The 19,897-nt window shown below is 42.5% G+C and overlaps 1 protein-coding gene across 4 annotated transcripts in view; it reads left to right on the top strand.

Annotated features, from left to right (window-relative positions):
• The window catches only part of LOC129698809 (activin receptor type-1-like), a 72,970-nt gene extending 56,930 nt beyond the window's left edge, over positions 1–16,040 (top strand). For 3 of the 4 annotated variants that reach the window (XM_055638102.1, XM_055638101.1, XM_055638104.1), the window contains 6 exons: positions 1,123–1,243; positions 3,058–3,204; positions 3,908–4,183; positions 7,889–8,086; positions 12,834–12,964; positions 13,824–16,040. In XM_055638102.1, the coding sequence (XP_055494077.1) occupies positions 1,123–1,243; positions 3,058–3,204; positions 3,908–4,183; positions 7,889–8,086; positions 12,834–12,964; positions 13,824–13,958 (1,008 nt within the window). In that variant the 3' untranslated portion in view covers positions 13,959–16,040. The remainder of the gene's footprint in view (positions 1–1,122; positions 1,244–3,057; positions 3,205–3,907; positions 4,184–7,888; positions 8,087–12,833; positions 12,965–13,823) is intronic. The other variant, XM_055638103.1, reaches the window with a different exon arrangement.
• The last annotated feature ends 3,857 nt before the right edge of the window (positions 16,041–19,897 follow it).

The raw sequence follows: 19,897 nt of genomic DNA, 5'->3' as shown, positions 1-19,897 counted from the left end.
GGAAGTCATGTTGCATCTTTATAAAACTTTGGTTTGGTTGCATTTGTTTTGGTTAGGAGGAATGTGCAAGCTTTAGAGATGAAGTTAACCAAAGGAGACATTGGCCAGATTTGGATTGTCTTCCTTGGATTGTTGAAGTTTAGAGGAGATCTGATAGAAGTATATAAAATTATGAGACAAATATAATATAGACAGTCAGAACCTTTTTCCCAGGTGGAAAGTTCAACTAGAGAGCGTAGTTTTAAGGTCAGAGGGGGAAAGTTTAAAGGGAATGTGTGGGTGTTTTCTTACACAGAGAGTGGCGAAGGCCTGGAATACACTGCCAGTGGTGGTGGTGGAGGCAGATACAATAGTGGCATTTAAGAGATTTTTAGACAGGCGCATGGATTTGCAGGGAATGGAGGGATATGGATCACTAGCAGGTTGAGGATTTATCTTGCCATCATGTTTGGCACATTGTGAGCCAAAGGGTCAGTTCGTGCACTGTACTCTTCTACTTTCTATCTTGACATCTACTCAATCATGCCATTTTAGGGTCTTGCGTCACTAAGATCATCTCTCATTCTAATTCTAAACTCTAAGGAATATAAAACTAATTTCTTGAGCTGCTCATGGTAGGAGGATACTTCCCCTGTAGCTTTATTCCCTTTGAAGCTGTTTAAGTTAGTTTAGAGATAAAGCGTGGAAATGGGGCCCTTTGGGCCACAGGGACCGTGCTGACCAGCGATCACCCGTACACTAGTTCTACCCTACCCACTAGGGACAATTTACAGAGCGCCATTTAATCTACAAACCTGCAGGTCTTTAGGATGTGGGAGGAAACCGGAGCACCTGGGGAAAACTTGCAAGGTGAACGCCCAAACTCTGTACAGACAGCATCCCTAGTCAGGATCGAACCCGGGCCTCTGGCACTGTAAGGCAGCAACTCTACCACTGTGCTGCCACTGTACAATATGTGATCTGGTGAAACAGTAATGGGAGCCTTCAACTTCACTTTCTTCATCGAAAGATGGCCAGAGGAAATAATTGTGTGGGGTAAATGTTGTTTAAGCTGTAACTTGTCTCAAGAATGAACAATCTTGCCTGCCTTACGAAAACCAGCAATTGCGGTTCATTTTGTAGGATCATCTCTTTTTCTCACAGGATCTGCTGGATCACTCCTGCACCTCAGGCAGCGGATCGGGGCTTCCCTTCCTCATACAGAGAACAGTAGCTCGACAGATCACCCTGGTGGAATGTGTGGGTGAGTTACTTTAGTTTAATGATACAGCATGGAAACGGGCACCAGCTCACTGACTCCACGCCCACCATCAATCACCCATCCACTACCAAATCTATGTTATCCAACTTTGCTCTACAAGCCCCAAAATACACGAGGGGCAATTTACAAGGGACAGTTAATCTGCAGATAGTACCTGAGCTCAAGATCAAACCCGGGACTCTAGCGCTGTGAGACAGCAGCTCTACCAGCTGCACCACTGTGTCGTCCTGCACCAGCTGCACCACTGTCGCCCTGTGTACTATTGTTGCAACACTGAATAAGCAAATTTATATTTTGGGCAATGTGCTGCTTTCCTCACTTTGGGCTTTGTCTTGTTCTATTGTCTCTTCCTATGTATGTTACGGGTTCTAGGCCACCAAAGAACTGCAATAAATTAAAAACTATCGGGACTAATATTTCAGGCTCAAAATGCTGCTAGTTTAGGAGAAGAAACTAATGCTTTACAGCAAAGTGTAAGTAATCTTGGATGCACCTGAACACTTAACATATAATTGAGAGGCATAGATACAGTAGACAGTCAGAATCTTTTTTGCCAGGGTGGAAATGTCAAAGACTAGAGGGCATAGCTATAAGGTGAGAGGGGCATAGTTTAAGGGGCATGTGTGGGGAAAGGTTTATTTTATTCAGTGTGGTGGCTGCCTGAAAAGGGGTGCCAAGTGTAGCGCAGAAAGGAACTCCAGATGCTGGTTTATACCGCAGAAGACTAAGTCTGAAGAAGAGAGTTCAATAAGAGTTTATTGTCCTGTGTCCCTGATAGAACAATGAAATTCTTGCTTTGCTTTAGCACACCAGAACATAGTAGACATGAATACAGAACAGACCAGTGTGTCTATATACCATTGTATAAATATATACACACATGAATAAATAAACTGATAAAGTGCAAATAAACAGATTATGGGCTATTAATGTTCAGAGTTTTGTCCGAGCCGAGTTTAATAGCCTGATGGCTGTGGGGAAGTAGCTATTCCTGAACCTGGTCGTTGCAGTCTTCTTCAGGCTCCTGAAGAAGGATCCCCAACTCGAAACTTCGCCCCTCCATGTTCTCCAGAGATGCTGCCTAACCCGCTGAGTTACTTCAGCATTTCGTGCCAAGGATAGTGGTAATGGTGGCAGGTGCAATGGTTCAGTTTATTAAAGTCACATTTAACGAGGTACAGTGAAAAACTTTTTGTTGCGTGCTATCCAGTCAGCAAAAAGACTATACATGATTACAATCGTCATCCACAGGATAAAGAGAGTAACGTTTAATGCAAGATAAAGTCTAGTAAAGTCCAATTAAAGATAGTGAGAAGGTCTTCAGTGAGGTTAGATGGTAGGTCAGGACAGCTCTCTAGTTGGTGATAGGATAGCACTTTTAATGTTTGTTGTGTTTAGAGATACAGCGTGGAGACGGGCCCTCCGGCTCATTGAGTCTGCGTCGACCAACCCGTACACTTGTCCTATGTTAAACTAGTTTCGCATCCCACACACTAGGGGCAACTTTGCAGAAGCCATTTAACCTACAAACTTGTACATCTTTGGAATATGATTAAAAAACCGGAGCACCCGTAGAAAACCCACGTGTCACAGGGAGAATATGCAAACTCTGCACTGACAGCACCTGTAGTCAGGATTATAACTGGGTATGTGACGGTGTAAGGCAGCAACTCAAATGCTGGGTCACTGCCACCATGATCTCTTGAGAGAAATTACAGGTCAAGCTGCTAATGTGTTGCAATGTTAAATGTTCTGCTTAATTGATGGTGGTGTATCTCTTATGCTCTATTTCCTAGGCAAAGGGCGCTTTGGAGAGGTTTGGCGTGGCCAATGGCAAGGAGAAAATGTTGCAGTCAAAATATTTTCTTCCAGAGATGAAAAATCCTGGTTTAGAGAGACCGAGATCTACAACAGTGTACTCCTGAGAAATGAGAACATCTTAGGTGAGTGTGTTATTGGCTTGTAATCTTCAGCTGATATATTACTTTTATTTTAGAGATACAGCGCAGAAATAGGCCCTTCGGCCTACTGAGTTTGCACCGACCAGCGATCTCCATACGCTAGAACTCTCCAACATATTGCAGACAATTTACAATTTTACTGATGCCAATTAACTAACAAACCTATACGCCTTTGCCATGTGAGAGGAAACGGGAGAACCTAGAGAAAACCCACGCGGTCACAAGAAGAAAGTACAAATGCCGGAGATCCGGGTTCGATCCTGACTATGGGTGCGATCTGTACAGAGTTTGTAAGTTCTCCCTGTGCTCGCGTGGATTTTCTCCGGGTGCTCTGGCTTTGGTAAAATTGTAAAAATTGTAAAAATGTCCCATTGTGTCTAGAATAGAGCTAGTGTATGGGGTGATCGCTGGTCGGTGTGGACTCGGTGGGCTGAAGGGCCTGTTTCCATGCTGTCTCTCGCTCGCTCGCTCGCTCTGTCTGTGTGTCTCTCTCTAAACTCTATACAGACAGCATCCGTAATCAGGATCGAACCCGGGTCTCTGGCGCAGTAAGGCAGCAACTCTACCATTGCGCCGCCCCCAACTGGCTTATGCCCGATTGGTTTATTGGCTTATGAACAACGCCCATGATGTTACTGAGATTTGCTTAGTAATTGTGAAACTCAAGATCTGTCTCTGTCTCCAGGGTTTATTGCTTCAGATATGACATCCAGAAATTCCAGCACACAGCTGTGGCTAATTACCCACTACCATGAGCTGGGCTCCCTCTATGACCACTTGCAACACACCGCACTGGACACTGTGGGCTGTTTGCGGATATCGCTGTCCATTGCCAGTGGTCTGACACATCTGCACACGGAAATAATCGGGACGCAGGGCAAAGTTGCAATTGCACATCGAGACCTTAAAAGCAAAAACATCCTTGTTAAGGAGAATGGGCAATGCTGCATTGCAGACTTGGGTAGGTACTTTTATCCATGTTTTTCACTTTATACTGACTTATAGTCATTCAGGTTCCAAGGGCCTGTTTACATGCTGTATGACTGAGTGTACTTTAGTAATTTTAAATGTCTATCTTGTGTTCTATCAGTGATGAAAACACCCACTTAATGTCTTAAAATGTACAATGGCAATTTCAGACTCACAAACCACCATTGCCCAATTCATCGTCAAACCTTCTGCCATTATTGCACTCTTGAACTTAATGGGTTTGCTGTAAGAACATGATACAAATGTCTGCTGTGTATTCGCCCCTAATTCAATTGGTTGTAAAGAACTTTGAGCTGCCTAATCCTACAGAGTACCTTTTTTAACAAAGAATGGTGATGTCAATTTGGTAATTTAAGAAAGATTGCTTATCAAGTTGTATTGGCTGTGGAGTCGATGTTGACTGAGGCACTCCATTCCATTCTCCATGTAATCTCAATTCTTGGCAATAGCGGAGTTTCTTAAAGCTGCCAACAATGGCAGATAGGATTCTGTTACATCTATAATAGTAAATTCTGAACTGTTTGTTCAGGGAATTGCCAACAGGAATTATCTATTCGTATCACTGGTGGTCTGTGAACCTATCAGTTTCTCCTTCACTTGGCGAAATGGCTACGCTAAGATTGATATCTGATCACCTCTGGTCCTGTGGTTTCAAAACTCCATGCCCTGATGCCTCGAGCATGCCTCACAATCGACTATCCCAGTCTTGTTCCACATACCTACTATTCACTGGTCCCTTCCTAATGTGAACAGCTTGTTGTTTGCATGCATGCTGTAACTTGCTGCCTTTTCTGTACACCAGCATCTAAAGCTGAGATGTCATGCAGCCTGTCTCTGCCGGAACAAATGGAATTTAACCCCCAAAATGTGTGGCTTGGGAACCAGTAGATAATAGTTCTTAAGTTATAGGAGCAGACTTAGGCCATTTGGCCCATCAAGTCTACTTCACCTTTCAATCATGGCTGATCTATCTTTCCCTCAACCCCGTTCTCCTGCCTTTTCCCCATAACCCCTTATAGCCATACTAATTAAGAATCCGTCAATCTCAGCCTTAAAAATATCCGATGACTTGCCTCCGCAGCCATCTATGGCAATAAATTCCACATGTGTTCTGTTCCAGGCAAGGAAATTGTTCCAATTATGTTTATTCACTCTTGTTACATTCATCTAACACGACTAATGAAGTATTCCAAGAATTCCTATCGTCGTTTTTCCTCCTAATTCTCATGATCACAGGACGGATGTGTGTGAACGTCACGCTGATAATGCTGAAGGTTGGGATCCAACCAAGGTCCCAGAAGCCTTGAGGCAACGGGTATTAGCTTTTGGTGTTGGCCAATAATCAGAGAAACTATTCTGGACTCTTGTGTGAGAAGGACTTTCAACCTGTTCTCTTTGTCAGTGTGTTATTCTTCTGGTTTGTCCCAGCTTCCATAGATTTCTTATTACAATTATTATAAAGTAGTGAGCACTGCCCATTCCTTCACTGGTACTGACCTCTCCACCGTCTAAGGGATCTACAGGAGTCTCTGCTTCAGAAAGGCAGCCAGCATCATCAGAGACCCACACCACCCTGGCCACGCTCTCATTCCACTCCTGCTATCCTGTACTAAGAAGGTACAGGAGTCTGAAAATTCAGGAGCAGCTTCTTTCCTACAATCATCAGACTATTAAACACTACAACCGCCAAATAAAGCTCTGAAAAACAAAGACTTGGGGACATTACAGAGTATTATATTTACATATCTGTTATGCTGCTGCAAGTAGGAACTTACAGGATATGAAAATATAAACCATCACGGAGGTTCAGGACAAGTCCGCAGCAATTCTTTTTCCCCTTAGTCAATGCATCATACTATTAAACAATCCCTTCTCACCAACCGCCAAATTTATTTCTGAAATGATACCAAAGACTTCCACTGGACATTCCACACAGTCTTTGAAGTTCCCCCTCATATTACCCCTAAATTCTGTCCCTTATTTCTGAAGTCATGTCCTCTTGTTTGAATTTTTCTCAAAGGAAAAGCTTGTCCACATCAACTTTCTCATTTTTAAAGGTCTATCAAGTCAACCTTACTGCGCTCCAGAGAATAAAGACCTAACTTATTCACATATCTCTGTAACTTATGCTGCTGGCAAGTAGGAACTTCATTGTTCCGTTTCAGGACGCATGACAATAAAACACTCTTGATAATTGATGCTGTTGGACTAAAACAATTCCTGTACTCAAATTTTCAATCCAATGATAGCAGGTAAAAATAGGATGAAGTAGTAAATGGAAAAGGCTTTTATATGCTTGTACAGTGCTCCAGTGTTGCTGACAGATTAAAGAACTAGTGAGTGGGGTATATCTTGACAATAGTTTTTCATGCTGTTAAGACATTTTTTGGTGGTCACTACGATTTAATTATCCCCTCAGCTCTAGGCTGATGTCTTTCTTTATTAAATCTTTCCTCTCCTTGTGGTGCCACACTCTCTTGATTGCTATCTTTATTCCTTGACTATGAATGGTCCTATTAAAACCATATTCCCTGTCTATGTATAGCATTGTTCAAATGCTGAACTGGTTTTGCACAGAATATTGTAGGAAAAAACAAATGAAGCCAGAATTGCTAATTGAAACTTCAAGTTAATTAGATTAGATTAGATTAGATTAGATTAGATTAGACTTATTAACTTATTATTCCAGTCTCCAATGAAATATTTAGGGATTTTGGAGTTTAGGGGTACAATGTGAAACCAGGCCTTTGGCCCGCTGAATCCACACCGACCATCGATAACCCGTACACTAGTTCAATGCTATACCATCCAACATACTATGGGCAAATTAACGTACAAACCTGAACATCTATGGATGTGGGAGGAAACTGGAACACCCAGAGAAAACCCACGTGGTCACAGGGGAAACATACAAACTTTGCACAGACAGTACCCCTAGTCAGGATTGAACCCAGGTCTCTGGTGCGGTGAGGCAGCAACTCTACACCTGCGCCATTGTGCTGCTTGTATTCCTGCCCTCACTAGCATGTGGCACTGGGAATAATCCAGGGATTATTCCACGAGTTCCGGCTTTTGAATCTCCTTTCCTAACTCCATAAGGACCTCATCCTCACTTTCCTAACCATGCCATTCCTCACCCCACACTAATTGTCAATAACCTTCATTGTTTATGATGCCTCCTATTTCAGTCCTATTTGAGACTTAAAGCCCTGTCCCACTGTACGAGTTCATTCAAAGAGTTCTCCTGAATTTGCCCTGTTTCGAACTCGGAGATTTACGGTAATGGCTGCTCGTAGGTACTCTGGGCTCTCGCGGACATTTTTCAACATGAGTCTTCCCGAGCTTACCGCGTTTCCAGAATACCTGCCGTTAGCGTTACGAGCCGCTAAGAGACGCCCCCGAGCTCTGACGTACCCGCTACGTACATTCTACGTGGTTAACACGAGTTTGATTTTTTTTAAACTCGGGAGAGCAATTGAATGAACTCGTATAGTGGGACAGAGCTTCTACGATCGCTTTTAACAGCGTCCTCTGATTCCTCGCCATCTCCCTTGAGAGCGTTCTACAACCACTCCGAGACCTCCTTGACCCTGGACCCAGGTTTGGTGAGGCAGCAGGTCTACCAGCTACGAAGCCCAAATTTTCTTGTGATATTTGTTGTTTGCTTTTCTCCTAGGTCTTGCGGTGATGCATTCCCAATGCACTAACCATTTAGATGTAGGCAATAATCCTAGGGTAGGCACCAAACGATATATGGCTCCTGAAGTTTTGGATGAATCCATGCAGGTGAACCTCTTTGACTCCCACAGGAGAGTTGACATCTGGGCCTTTGGTCTTGTCCTGTGGGAGGTTGCGAGGAGGACAGTGAGCAATGGTAAGTGTATTGCAACCTATTTTGAGTTTCAACTGTTTTCTGAAGAAAATCATTTTTTTCACTAACGGCTCTTTCCGAACTTCATTTCAAGTTTAGAATTTTTTTTTCTTTATCCCACGGTCTCTCTTTAGTAAAATCCACAAACACCGTGTTGATATGTTTTAATTATAACATTTCAGTTTTAGTTTAGCGATACAGCGCGGAAACGGGTCCTTGGGGCCCACTGAGTCCGCGTCAACCAGTGTTCACTCATGCACTAGCTCTAACCTACACATAAGGGACAATTTACAGAAGCCAATTCATCTATAGCACAAGTACCTTGTGTTTTAATTGGTATCCAAATCCTCACATCTTTGGAAGGTGTGAGGAAACCCACATGGTCACAGGGAGAATGTACAAACTCCACACAGAGAGCCCCAGAGGTCTGGATCGAACCCGGCTCTCTAACTCTGAGGCAGCAGCTCTACCTCTGTGTCACTGTGCCCACCTTATGTTAGATATGTAACATGCAGTTGTGTTCTTTATATTTTAAATGCCGATTACAGTGAGGCACGCGGTAGATCTTTGCATAGCATATATCTCACGGTCAGGTTGTTCAAACCAATCATGTGTTTCACAGTGATTGAGGTCATTTATACATCAAAAGAACTGCACTGGCTTAAATCTGAAATATAAATATAAAATTGTAGAAAATTCTACCGCCAGTATTGCAACGTTTAAGAAACATTTAGACTGGTACATGGATAGGATGGGTTTAGAGAGAGATGTGGGTCAAATGCAGGCAGGTGGGACTAGTGTAGATGGGACATGTTTGTTGGTGTGGGCAAGTTGGGCCTAAGGGCCTGTTTCCACGCTATATGACTATGACACTCTGAGAGCTCCTGACCTTTGACCCAGATGCAATGCACCATCCTGGTGTCTTGTTTGTGGCCACAGGATCTTCTGCCTGCCCCCCCTAACTATTGAGGTTCTTATCTCTATTGCTCTATCTGACTCCACCCTACCTTGCTGAGCATCGGAGCTAGCCAGACCTCACTGCTTTTCTGCCGCCCTCTGAAATATCATCCCTCCCCAGCAGTCGTTGTGGCTATCCCTCAAAGTCGAGGATGATGGTCTACGTTCTGTTGTTTTTATGTACTCTCCGGTGGCTTATGAGTCCAATCCTGGCTTTGAATCCTTCCCCAACAGTATACAAGGAGGTAAGGAGGAGGGGAATGAGCACAGGGGAATCTTCCATCTGTCTCTGCCCTTTACTACAGCTATGTGTCTCACAACCTCATGGAGGGTATATTCAAAGTAGTGATGGAATGTATTCTCCACAAGATCTGCTGTGGTCTCCATGCTACTGTGTACATGGAGCAAATTTAGTCAAAATTTTCTCTCGGGGAAGATAGCAAGGCAACCAAGCCTAACCGGGTATATGCCCGGTAATGGCACTGAGTTGCTCTAAAGGATTGATGCATAATCCTCTCCTCACACCCAGCTCGTATTCTGCCACCCAGCCTCTCCATGCTAAGAATAATGTTCCGATACAACTCGTCCATGTCAACCAAAGGGCTCCACCTATGTTCATCCCATTTGCCTGCATTTAGCTCTGATCCATGTACCTGCCCAAGCGTCTGTTAAATGTGGTTACAGTACCTGCCTCAACAGCCTCCTCTGGCAGCTTGGCCCATGCACCCACAACGCCCTGTGTGACAAGTGTTTCATGTTTCTAATCTTTTCCCTCACCATAGACCTATATCCTCTGATTCTTAACTTCTTAAGTCATAGAAAAAGAATTGGGCCATTCGGCCCATCGAGTCCGCTCCACTATTCGATTATGGCTGATCTGTCTTTCCCTCTCAACTGCATTTTCCTGCCTTCTCCCCATAACCCTTGACTCCTTTACTAATCAAGAATCTGTTAATCTCAGCTAGAGGACTTGAAGTGCTGGAGTTTCTCTGACTTCTTTCCCTCGAGTACAGGACCACCACCAATTTTCCGGCAACTTGTGTTCTGGCGCCTCCTTTAATCCAGACAAAATTACGAGAGTGCACTTGAAACCCCTCTTCCCCCCCCCCCCCCCCCCCCCCCCTATGCCCCCCACTCAGGAGGTCCCCCATGATAAAGTGGAGTCTACGCTTTGCGGCTGGTCTTGACCTCATTGGGACATCCGTGAGGATCAGCGGGTTGAATATTCCCACTGTGGCTGGGGCTCCAGAACCATAGCCGACTTCCAAGACTGAATTTGTGGGCCGGTATCTCCCCAGTGGCCAAGGCGGACCATTCCTGTACGGTTGGATTCCACTTGCAGGCCGTGAACTCTGTTGGATCCAACTCTGGAACCCCGGGTGCCGGAAAATCAGTGGTGGACCTGTACAAGAAAAAATGTTTTAACTTCAATTTCTAAAGAAACTGAGTTGCTGATTTGCAATGAAGTCTGTGTTCTTGCGCTTCATTTATGTAATGCATTCCACTCAATGATAAGTAAGCCTTGATCTGAAAGTTGACCAGTCAAGGCTACATGGAGATGACTGATATTGAATATTTAGAGCTGCTGTTCCATGTACACTTGATGGCTTTGTCAGTGTTTTTTTATGATTTGGGAAGCTTTTTTTTTCTTCTTTTTTTTTTTAAAGAGAAATACAAAGTAATACACCATGGAAACAGGCCCTTAGCCCTACCTAAGTACATCCCATTTGCCTGCTTTTGACCCATATCCCACTAAACATTTAATATCCATGTACCTGTCTAAATGTCTTTTAAATGCTTTTCCAACTTGCTTCAACTACCTCCTCTGGCATCTCAATCCATATCCCTTGGATTTCTATTAAATTTCCCCCCTCACCTTAAGCCTGTGTCCTCTAGTTCTTGAACCCCCTCCACTGAGAAAAATACTATATTCACCCTGCACTCATCTATTCCCCACCTTAGGTTAAGCACATCTTCGAGATCACCCCTCTGTGTACTATGCCCCAAGGAATAAAGTCCCAGCCTGCCCAACCTCTCCTTGTATCTCAAGCCTTCAAATCCTGGCAACATCCTTGTAAATCTTCTCTGCACTCTTCCCACGTGGGATATGGGCCAATCACGAGCAAGTGGGGCATCTTGGTCAATGTGGATGAGTTGGGTCCATGGGCAGTGCTGCATGACTTGTGGTGAACAGGTGATATATTGTGGAAAATTGGTTAGGTTTATAATTTCTTAATGCTTAGCATTGTATTTAGTTTTGTGGAATTAGTTTGCTTCATTGTCAAAATTGTTCATTTTTTAAAAAAGGCCTTTTTCTTGCAAATGTAATTTTAAAAGCTATTTTTAATTATTGGCATCTCGTTTTGTAGACATTAGCAGGTCTAGAAGAAGCAGGTTGATTATTGAATGACAACCCTGGCATTTCCAGCACTTGCTGCTGGTCCAATATCCTGACAAGAAGGTGGCACTAGTTCCTCATTTTAACCTATTGCGGTTGATATACTCCACAAGGGGGCAGCGCAGTGGTAGAGTTGCTGCCTCACAGCACTGGGAGACGTGGGTTCAATCCTGACTTTTGGTGCTGTCTGTACGTTTTCCCTGTGACCGTGTAGGTTTTCTCTGGGTGCTCCGGTTTCCTCCCACATTTCAAAACCGTGCAGGTTTGTAGGTTAATTGGCTTTGGTAAAAATTGTCCCTAGTGTGTGGGATGGAACTAGTGTACAGGGTGATTGTTGGTCAGTGCTGACTCGGTGGGCCGAAGCACCTGTATCTCTACATTAAACTAGACGAATACAATGGACAATTACAAGATTTTGACATTGTGGTGCAAAATAAAATTATTAGTCAGGGATTGCATAATTAACTTAGTATAGAGATACAGCATGGAAACAGGCCCTTTGGTCCACCGAGTCAACGGCAATCATCGCTCACCCTGTTCACATACTAGTTCCAAGTGGTCACACTTTCCCAACCACTCCTTACACACCAGGGGCGATTTTACAGAGGCCAATTAACCTAAAAAGAACTGCAAATTTTTGGGATGCGGGAGGAAACCCATGCAGTCACGGGGAGAACGTGCAAACTCCACACATAGATGGCATCTGAGGTCAGGATTGAACCAGGGTCTCTGGCACTTTGAGGTAGCTGCTATACCCACTGCACCACTCTGATGTCTTTTTCAATTTATTTAGATTAATTTAGTTTTTGAAAAGGGTGAATTTTCCTCTGGGCAATCAAAAGAGCATGGCAGAAAAGGAAATTGATTAAAATTACTTTCCTGGCTGAGAATCTATTGCCTAACCTAATGTTGAAGACAAGAGAAACTGCAGGTGCTGGAATCTTGAGCAAAAACGCAAAGTGCTGGAGTAACTCAGCAGGTCAGGCAGCATCTGTAGAGAGACAGATAGATGACAATTAGGGACATTTTTTTGTATCAAAAAATAATTTATTTAATTTCAACACAATACAAAAACAAAAAAAAACAAACGTTTGTGACAAACCCACCACCATGTTACAAATTCATCAAACTATGTTACAAATATTCTAATAACTTCTATACAACCCCAGTCAAGGGGCATTTAGGGACATTTAGGGTAGGGATCCTTATTCAGACGTGCTAATGTTTAATTTTCTGATATATTCCAGGATTACAGTACTCAAATGAATGTTTTCCATATTAGAATCCAACTTTAGTACTCTGTTCAAATGCAATGCTGATTAATTTAGTATTAACTTGCACAGTATTAATATCCCTCATTTGCGACATGTCCTTGCAATGTTTATTTTTGTTCAGGAATTATTGAAGATTACAAGCCCCCGTTTTATGATCTTGTTCCCAATGACCCTGGTTTTGATGATATGAAAAAGGTGATTTGTGTGGATCAACAAAGACCAAATATTCCAAACAGATGGTTTTCCGACCCAGTAAGTATCGGTAACGTTTCGATTAGTTTTACATTGAAAATGTTTCCACCTGGGACACAAAATTCATTTTAGAGTTGTGCATTATGGCAATGGATGGAATTCTGTACATGTTTGATATATAGTATGAACACACATGAAGTTACCTCCTTTTAGTCATAACTTGCATAACTACTATTAATCTGATAATATTTCATTTTGCACAAAATTAGAGCACAGTCACACAGGACAGAAAAAGGCGCTTCTGTCCAACACGTCCATGCTGACCAAGATGCCCCATCTAAGCAAGTCCTATTTGTCTACATTTGGCCCATATCCCTCTAAACCATTCCTATCCATGTACCGGAGTAAATGTAATGTAAAATCTACATTGTAAATTGTTATGTACCTGCTTCAATTACTACCTCCTGGCAGCTCATTCCATATACCCACCAGTGGGATAAAATTGCTCCTCGGGTCCCTATTAAATCTTTCCCCTCTCACCTTAAACCTATGCACTCTGGTTCTTGATTCCCCTACTCTGGGTAAAAGCATTCTCCCTATCTATTCCGTCATGATCTTAAACACCTCTATAAGATCACTCCTTAACCTCCTGCGCACCAAGGAGTAACATCCTAGCCTGCCCAACCTCTCCCTACAGCTCAGGCCCTTGAGTCCTGGCAACATCCTGTTGCTAAACATGTGCCCAACTGTGTAAAGTTAAATGCAGTGCTTCTTTTGTACACAAAGTGCCAGGATGCATAATTAATAAACATATGTGTCACATGGCTGGAATGCTCTGAAGAAGTACAGAACTTTAAGACTATTGAGTAGCAATGGAAAACGTTTTAATGATGATCTTCTACCACATCTTTCTCAACAGACGTTAACATCCCTTGCGAAGGTGATGAGAGAATGCTGGTATCAAAATCCATCGGCAAGACTCACTGCCCTGCGCATTCGAAAAACTCTTTCCAAAATCGACAACTCATTCGATAAGTTTAAAATGGATTGCTGAGTATTGTTTTCCAATGACTGCCCAACAGGCATATTACCACGTAAAGGGATGCAGCGGACAAAAGAGAGAGAATGTTTCAGTTTCTGGGTTGAAGCTTTTTAAGACTCTAATCAGTGTGGTAAAATAGAAACAGAAAATGTCGGAATAATCGGCATCGTAAAGCATTTGAAGATAAGATGAATATTTTGGTCGCACGTAGTTGCCAGACCTAATTTTTCTAACTATGTGCATTCTTAAGACAACCTTTTCCAAGAAAAATGTTACTGATGCAATGTTAACAAGGTTATATAGCATGTGAAACTATGGAGAAACCAGCATATCACTATAGCTACTTAATGTGTAACCATTAAGAGGAAGTTGAAGATGCATTACAAATAATTCTTGCAGAAAAAAACATTCTATGGTGCATCGGAAGAGAAATGTACTCGTATAAAATCAGAATGGTTTCATTCTTTGTGGCTTAATATTTATATTCTATATGTTATACTTGTTTCCCTTCCATCATTATTTTGCACTAGCAATTTTTGCTTTCTTTATGTATACTATACATAATAGATTTGAATGCCTAAAACAATCCAACAAGCCAAATATTATGAGTTTAACACCTAATTGATGGTAATTATGTATTTTTACAGTCTTGAGATATAATTAATTGCTTTGACTATTAGTACATACAATTTGCACTGATATTAACGCAACTATTTTCTGGCCCAAATAGATCACACCAGTCTTTGCAAATGTGTGTTATTTATTGCTCTGTCAATACTAACTTGTTTTCCGAAATTGTGAAATGATATAGCAGTTTGATTTTCTTGTATAGGTAGATTATAATATGTATTCCACAATATTTATATTTGAAAATATTCTGCCTGAAATTTAGTTCATAAACTACACCAACCTGTATTTTGTGCTTTGTGCATATTGTAAATGCTGTCACAGAAGCGAGAATAATTTAAGTGCACTAAACTTAAGTTTTTATAGCAATGAAATATCATTTTTTGGAAGCTTTGTGGTACAAGGTGTTATCTGTAAAATCTACATTGTACATTTTACCAGAGTATTAACTACTGTATTTTGTTTTACCTAAATTTTATACTTACTTCATGTGGTATAACTAATTAGAAGTTGGAGGATACTCATTAATTTTTGCTCTGCATAATGTGATTTACCACAATTTTATTACCACTCTTTCTGTCTGAAGAAGGTTCCTGATCAGAAACGTCACCCATCCTTTTTCTCCAGAGATGCTGCCTGACCCACTTTGTGTCTTATCTTCAGTACAAACCAGCATCTGCAGTTCTTTCTGCACTTTTATTTGTTTCCTTTATAAAAGGTTTTTAGTTTAGAGATGGAAACAGGCCCACTCAGTCAATGCTGACCATTGATCATCCTTTCACACTAGTTATATAATCCCGCTTTCTCATCCACACCCAACGCACTAGTTTAAGAAGCTTTTTTGTCAGGACAAGGAATGGAGGAATGTAGATCACATGCAGATGGAGGAGATTAGTTAAACTTGGCATGATGTTTGGCATAGACATTGTGGGCCAAAAGGTCTGGTCCTGTACTGTGCTAGGGTTCTTGGGAAGGGTAATGACATTTATTGCAAATAAAGGGTGTCAAGATTTTCTCTTGTTGAACTTTGGTGCTGTTTAGTTTAGAGACACAGTGCAGAAACAATCCTACTCACTGGGGACAATTTACAATCTTTTTACTGAAGCCAATTAACCTTAAAAACCTGGATGACTTTGGAGTGTGGGAGGAAACCGGAGCACCCGGAGAAAACCCATGCAGACATAGGGAAAGCGTACAAGCCCCCATTTATATCATATTGTATTTTGCTTGGGCAGCATACAACCCAGGGGTATGAATATTGATTTATCTATCCTCAAGTAACCCGTGCATTCCCCCTCTATCCATCCCTTCCCCACCCATATCACACCAGCTTTCATACTCTCATATCTACAGCTCACGATGGCCTGTTTCCATCATTTAGAAAACAGGATAGTTTGGGCACAGGCTCTTCTGCCCACGATGTCTGTGCTGAACAGTTTGCCAAATTAAATTGAATACTTTGTCACATGTGATAAGTCGCAGTGAAATTCTTTGCTTGCCATTAAGGGCACTTAGAGTTACAAATTCTCCCCGTCCCCCGCGGCCTGTCACCCCCCCCCTCACGACGATCCCCCCCCCCCCCCCCCCCCAGGACGGGTACTCCATTGCTCCTCCATTGCTCCGTTGGTCGGCACCAGCATTGTCCGCTACACCAGCCCATCCACTAATGTGGCCGGGTCCTCTCCAGATACCTCGACCAAGGGGTCGGCCGTGGGCTCGCCAGCCAACCCACGAGACTCCAGCCTCGGCTTCTCAGCAGCAACTCCGGATGGCGACTGGCACTGCGGCACCTCCAGAAGGCATCAACAACATTCTCCCTCCCTCTACTCTATCCATCTGAAGGAGGGTCCCAACCCCAAGCGTTGCCTGTCTATTCACTCCGCAGATGATACCTGTAACACAGTTCATCCAGCACTGTTCTTATTATACATTTAGGGAAAACATTAAATTAACAACCACTGGAGGGCAGACCCGATCACTGAAAACAAAAAGTAAAACTATTTCAAATTAGTTTTATTACTGGTCATTGACATTATATTAAGAAAGGTGGATAAGATTATTGTTAAATACCTTGGAACATCCTAATGTAGTTGATAAGTTGTAGGAGCAGCCCTATCAACACTTATGCTGAAACTACATGTATACCATGTTGCTTTACAGGATCACACTCCTTCTAATTGCCTAATTTCTAATGTTTCAAGCGTTTACCTTTTTATAGGTTCATAACTCAAAGTAGGCCAATCTGCCCATTAGGTCAACTCTGCCATTCAATCATGGCTGATCTATCTTTCGCTCTCAACCCAATTCTCCTGCCTTCTCCCCATAACCTTTGACACCCTTACTAATCAAAAGCCTGTCAATCTCTGTTTTAAAAATACCCAATGACTTGGCCTCCATAGCCGTCTGTGGCAACCAATTCCATGGATTCACCACCTTCTCTCTAAAAAACAAACAAAAAAAACAATGCTCCTCATCTCCTTCCTAGACTCCCACTAGTAGAAACATCCTCTCCACATCCACTCTATCCAGGCCTTTCACTAATCGGTACGTTTCAATGAGGTCCCCCCTCATTCTTCTAAAACTCCAGCTAGTACAGGCCCAGTGCCATCAAACGCTCATCATGTGTTAACCAAATTATTCCTGTGCACAATGCAATGCAGCTTCTCATTTTCATATTTTGCTCACAATGCCAAAACGTAAGAAAATGTTGGTAATTTTTCTTTAGCTGAAATTGTCTGGCAAAATTGGTTTTAAAGGAAAACGGATAGGCATTTTCATAGCACCTTCCATCATCTCACGATTTTCATAGTGATTTCAAATCAATGACTAGTTTTCAAGCACAAATGCAGTTTACAACAGCGGCTAAGCGGTAAGGTTGTTGCCTCACAGCGCCAGGGACTCTGGTTCGATCCTGACCTTGGGTGCTGTCTACGGAGTTTACACGTTTTCCCCGTGACCGTGTGGGTTTCCTCCGGGTGCTTTGGTTTCCTCCCACTTCCTAAAGATGTGCGGGTTTGTAGGTTTAATTGGCCCTCTGTAAAATTGCCCCAGGTGTGTAGGGTGTGGATGAGAAAGTGGGATAACATAGAACTAGTGTGAACAGTTGATCGATGGTCGGCATGGACTCCGTGGGCTGATGAGTCTGTTTCCATGTTTTATCTTAAAGTAAATTAAGTTGAAATAAAATAAATCTCTCATCCAATTTGCACATAACGAACACACTTAAATGCCAAAGTGATAATGAGCAGAGAATCGGTTTTAAAATGAAATCAAAACAAATAATTACAGATGCTGGAAATTTAGAATAAAAGTTGACAATGAATTAATGTTTTAATTCAAGGTCCTTCGGGTTTGGTTTAGTTTGGAGATACTGTGTGGAAACGGGCATTTCAGCCCAACAAGTTCACACCGACCATTGATTGCCCATTCGCACTAGTTGTATGTTATCCCAACTTCACATCCACTCCCTACACATTTTGCTTTACCGAGCGATTGGTCAAGGCAGCAGGATATGTCTTCAGAGTCTGAAGGGTCCTATGCCAAAACGTCACTTGTCTATGTATTCCAACGATGCTGCCTGACCCGCTGAGTTATTCCAGCACTACGCAAGCTTCTAGCATATGAGAACTTGCGTATTTCAGACTTGTGTACCTCCTTCCCGATGGCAGGAGTGAAATGAGAGTGTGGCCAGGATGATGTGGGTCCTTGATGATGCTGGTTGGCTTTATGAGGCAGCGCCTCTAGCACAACCCTTTGAAGGTGGGGAGGTCGGTCACCATGATGGATACGTTGACAAGTGTTGTTATCTCCATTTGTGTAAAATGTCCAGTGTATTTTCTTAGCTCCTTCAAGTCAATTGCTGCAATAATTATTTTCTGCTAAGCATTAAAAGCTGAAGGGACTCAATAGATCAGGCAGCATGTTTGGGGGATGTACTGACAATGTTTTGGGTTGGGACCCTTTAGAAGGGCAGCACAGTGGTGTAGCGGTTGAATTACTGCCTTACAGCGCCAGAGACTTGGGATCGATCCTGACTGAGTACTGTCTGTATGGAGTTTGTACGTTCTTCCTGTGAGCGTATGGGTTTTCTCCCGGTGCTCCGGTTTCCTCCAACATTCCAACGACGTACTGGTTTGTTGGTTAATTGGCTTCTGTCAATTGTCCCTAGAGTGGATGATAGAACTAGTGTATGGGTGATTACTGGTTGGCACAGAATATACCGCAGGACTTGTTTCCACACTCTATCTCTAAAATAAACTAAAACAAGCTGACGATGTGTATAATGAATTAGAACATTTTAAATGAATACTTTCTCAAGGTACAAATAAAATAATTTATGTTTTAAATAAATATCAATGTGCTGAGCTCAGTAGTGTCGAACTCGCTCTCAATTTATGGAAACATCTCAATTTTTAAAAATCATCCATTTTACTGGTTTAAAAAATTATGTTTACAGTTTGTTTCTCCTATTTATGTTCATAGGTTACAGGAGTAGAGTTAGGCTATTCAGCCCATCCAGTCTTCTCTGCCATTCAATCTTAGCTGATCTATCTTTCCCTCTCAACCCCATTCTCCTGTTTTCTCATAACCCCTGGCGCCCGTACTAATGAACCCGTGGTTTTCACAATCCACTTCACTTCATTTTCCAGATGCTGATGGGACCTATTCCACCTAGTTACAGTAATATCTGCATTTCGTCATTATTTACAAAGGACGAAATTAGGTTATTTAATTTTGAGAATTTTTCTCTGGAAAAAAATCAAACTCTACACTTTTGAGCAGTGTGTTGTGAATGTCAAAAGAAGAAAGATTCAGTCAAGGGCAAGCAGGGTGCAGAGAAGATTTACAAGGATGTTTTCAGGGCTCGAGGGCCTGAGCTATAGGGAGAGGTTGGGCAGGCTAGAACTCCTTGGAGTGCAAGATATTAAGGGATGGTCTTATCGTGGTGTGCAAGATCATAGAAACATAGAAAATAGGTGCAGGAGTGGCCATTCGGCCCTTCGAGCCTGCACCGCCATTCAATATGATCATGGCTGATCATCCAACTCAGTATCCTGTACCTGCCTTCTCTCCATACCCCCTGATCCCTTTAGCCACAAGGGCCACATCTAACTACCTCTTAAATATAGCCAATGAACTGGCCTCAACTACATTCTGTGGCAGAGAATTCCAGAGATTCACCACTCTCTGTGTAAAAAATGTATTTCTCATCTCAGTCCTAAAAGATTTCCCCTTTATTCTTAAACTGTGACCCCCTTGTTCTGGACTTCCCCAACATGTTGGAGATAGACAAGGTGAATGCACACAGTTTTGTTAACCCAGGA

The sequence above is a fragment of the Leucoraja erinacea genome, chromosome 7 (assembly GCF_028641065.1).
Source record: "Leucoraja erinacea ecotype New England chromosome 7, Leri_hhj_1, whole genome shotgun sequence".
Taxonomy (NCBI): Eukaryota; Metazoa; Chordata; class Chondrichthyes; order Rajiformes; family Rajidae; genus Leucoraja; species Leucoraja erinaceus.
Note: the sequence above shows the minus strand (reverse complement) of the source record. Positions and strands in the feature narration are given on the sequence as shown.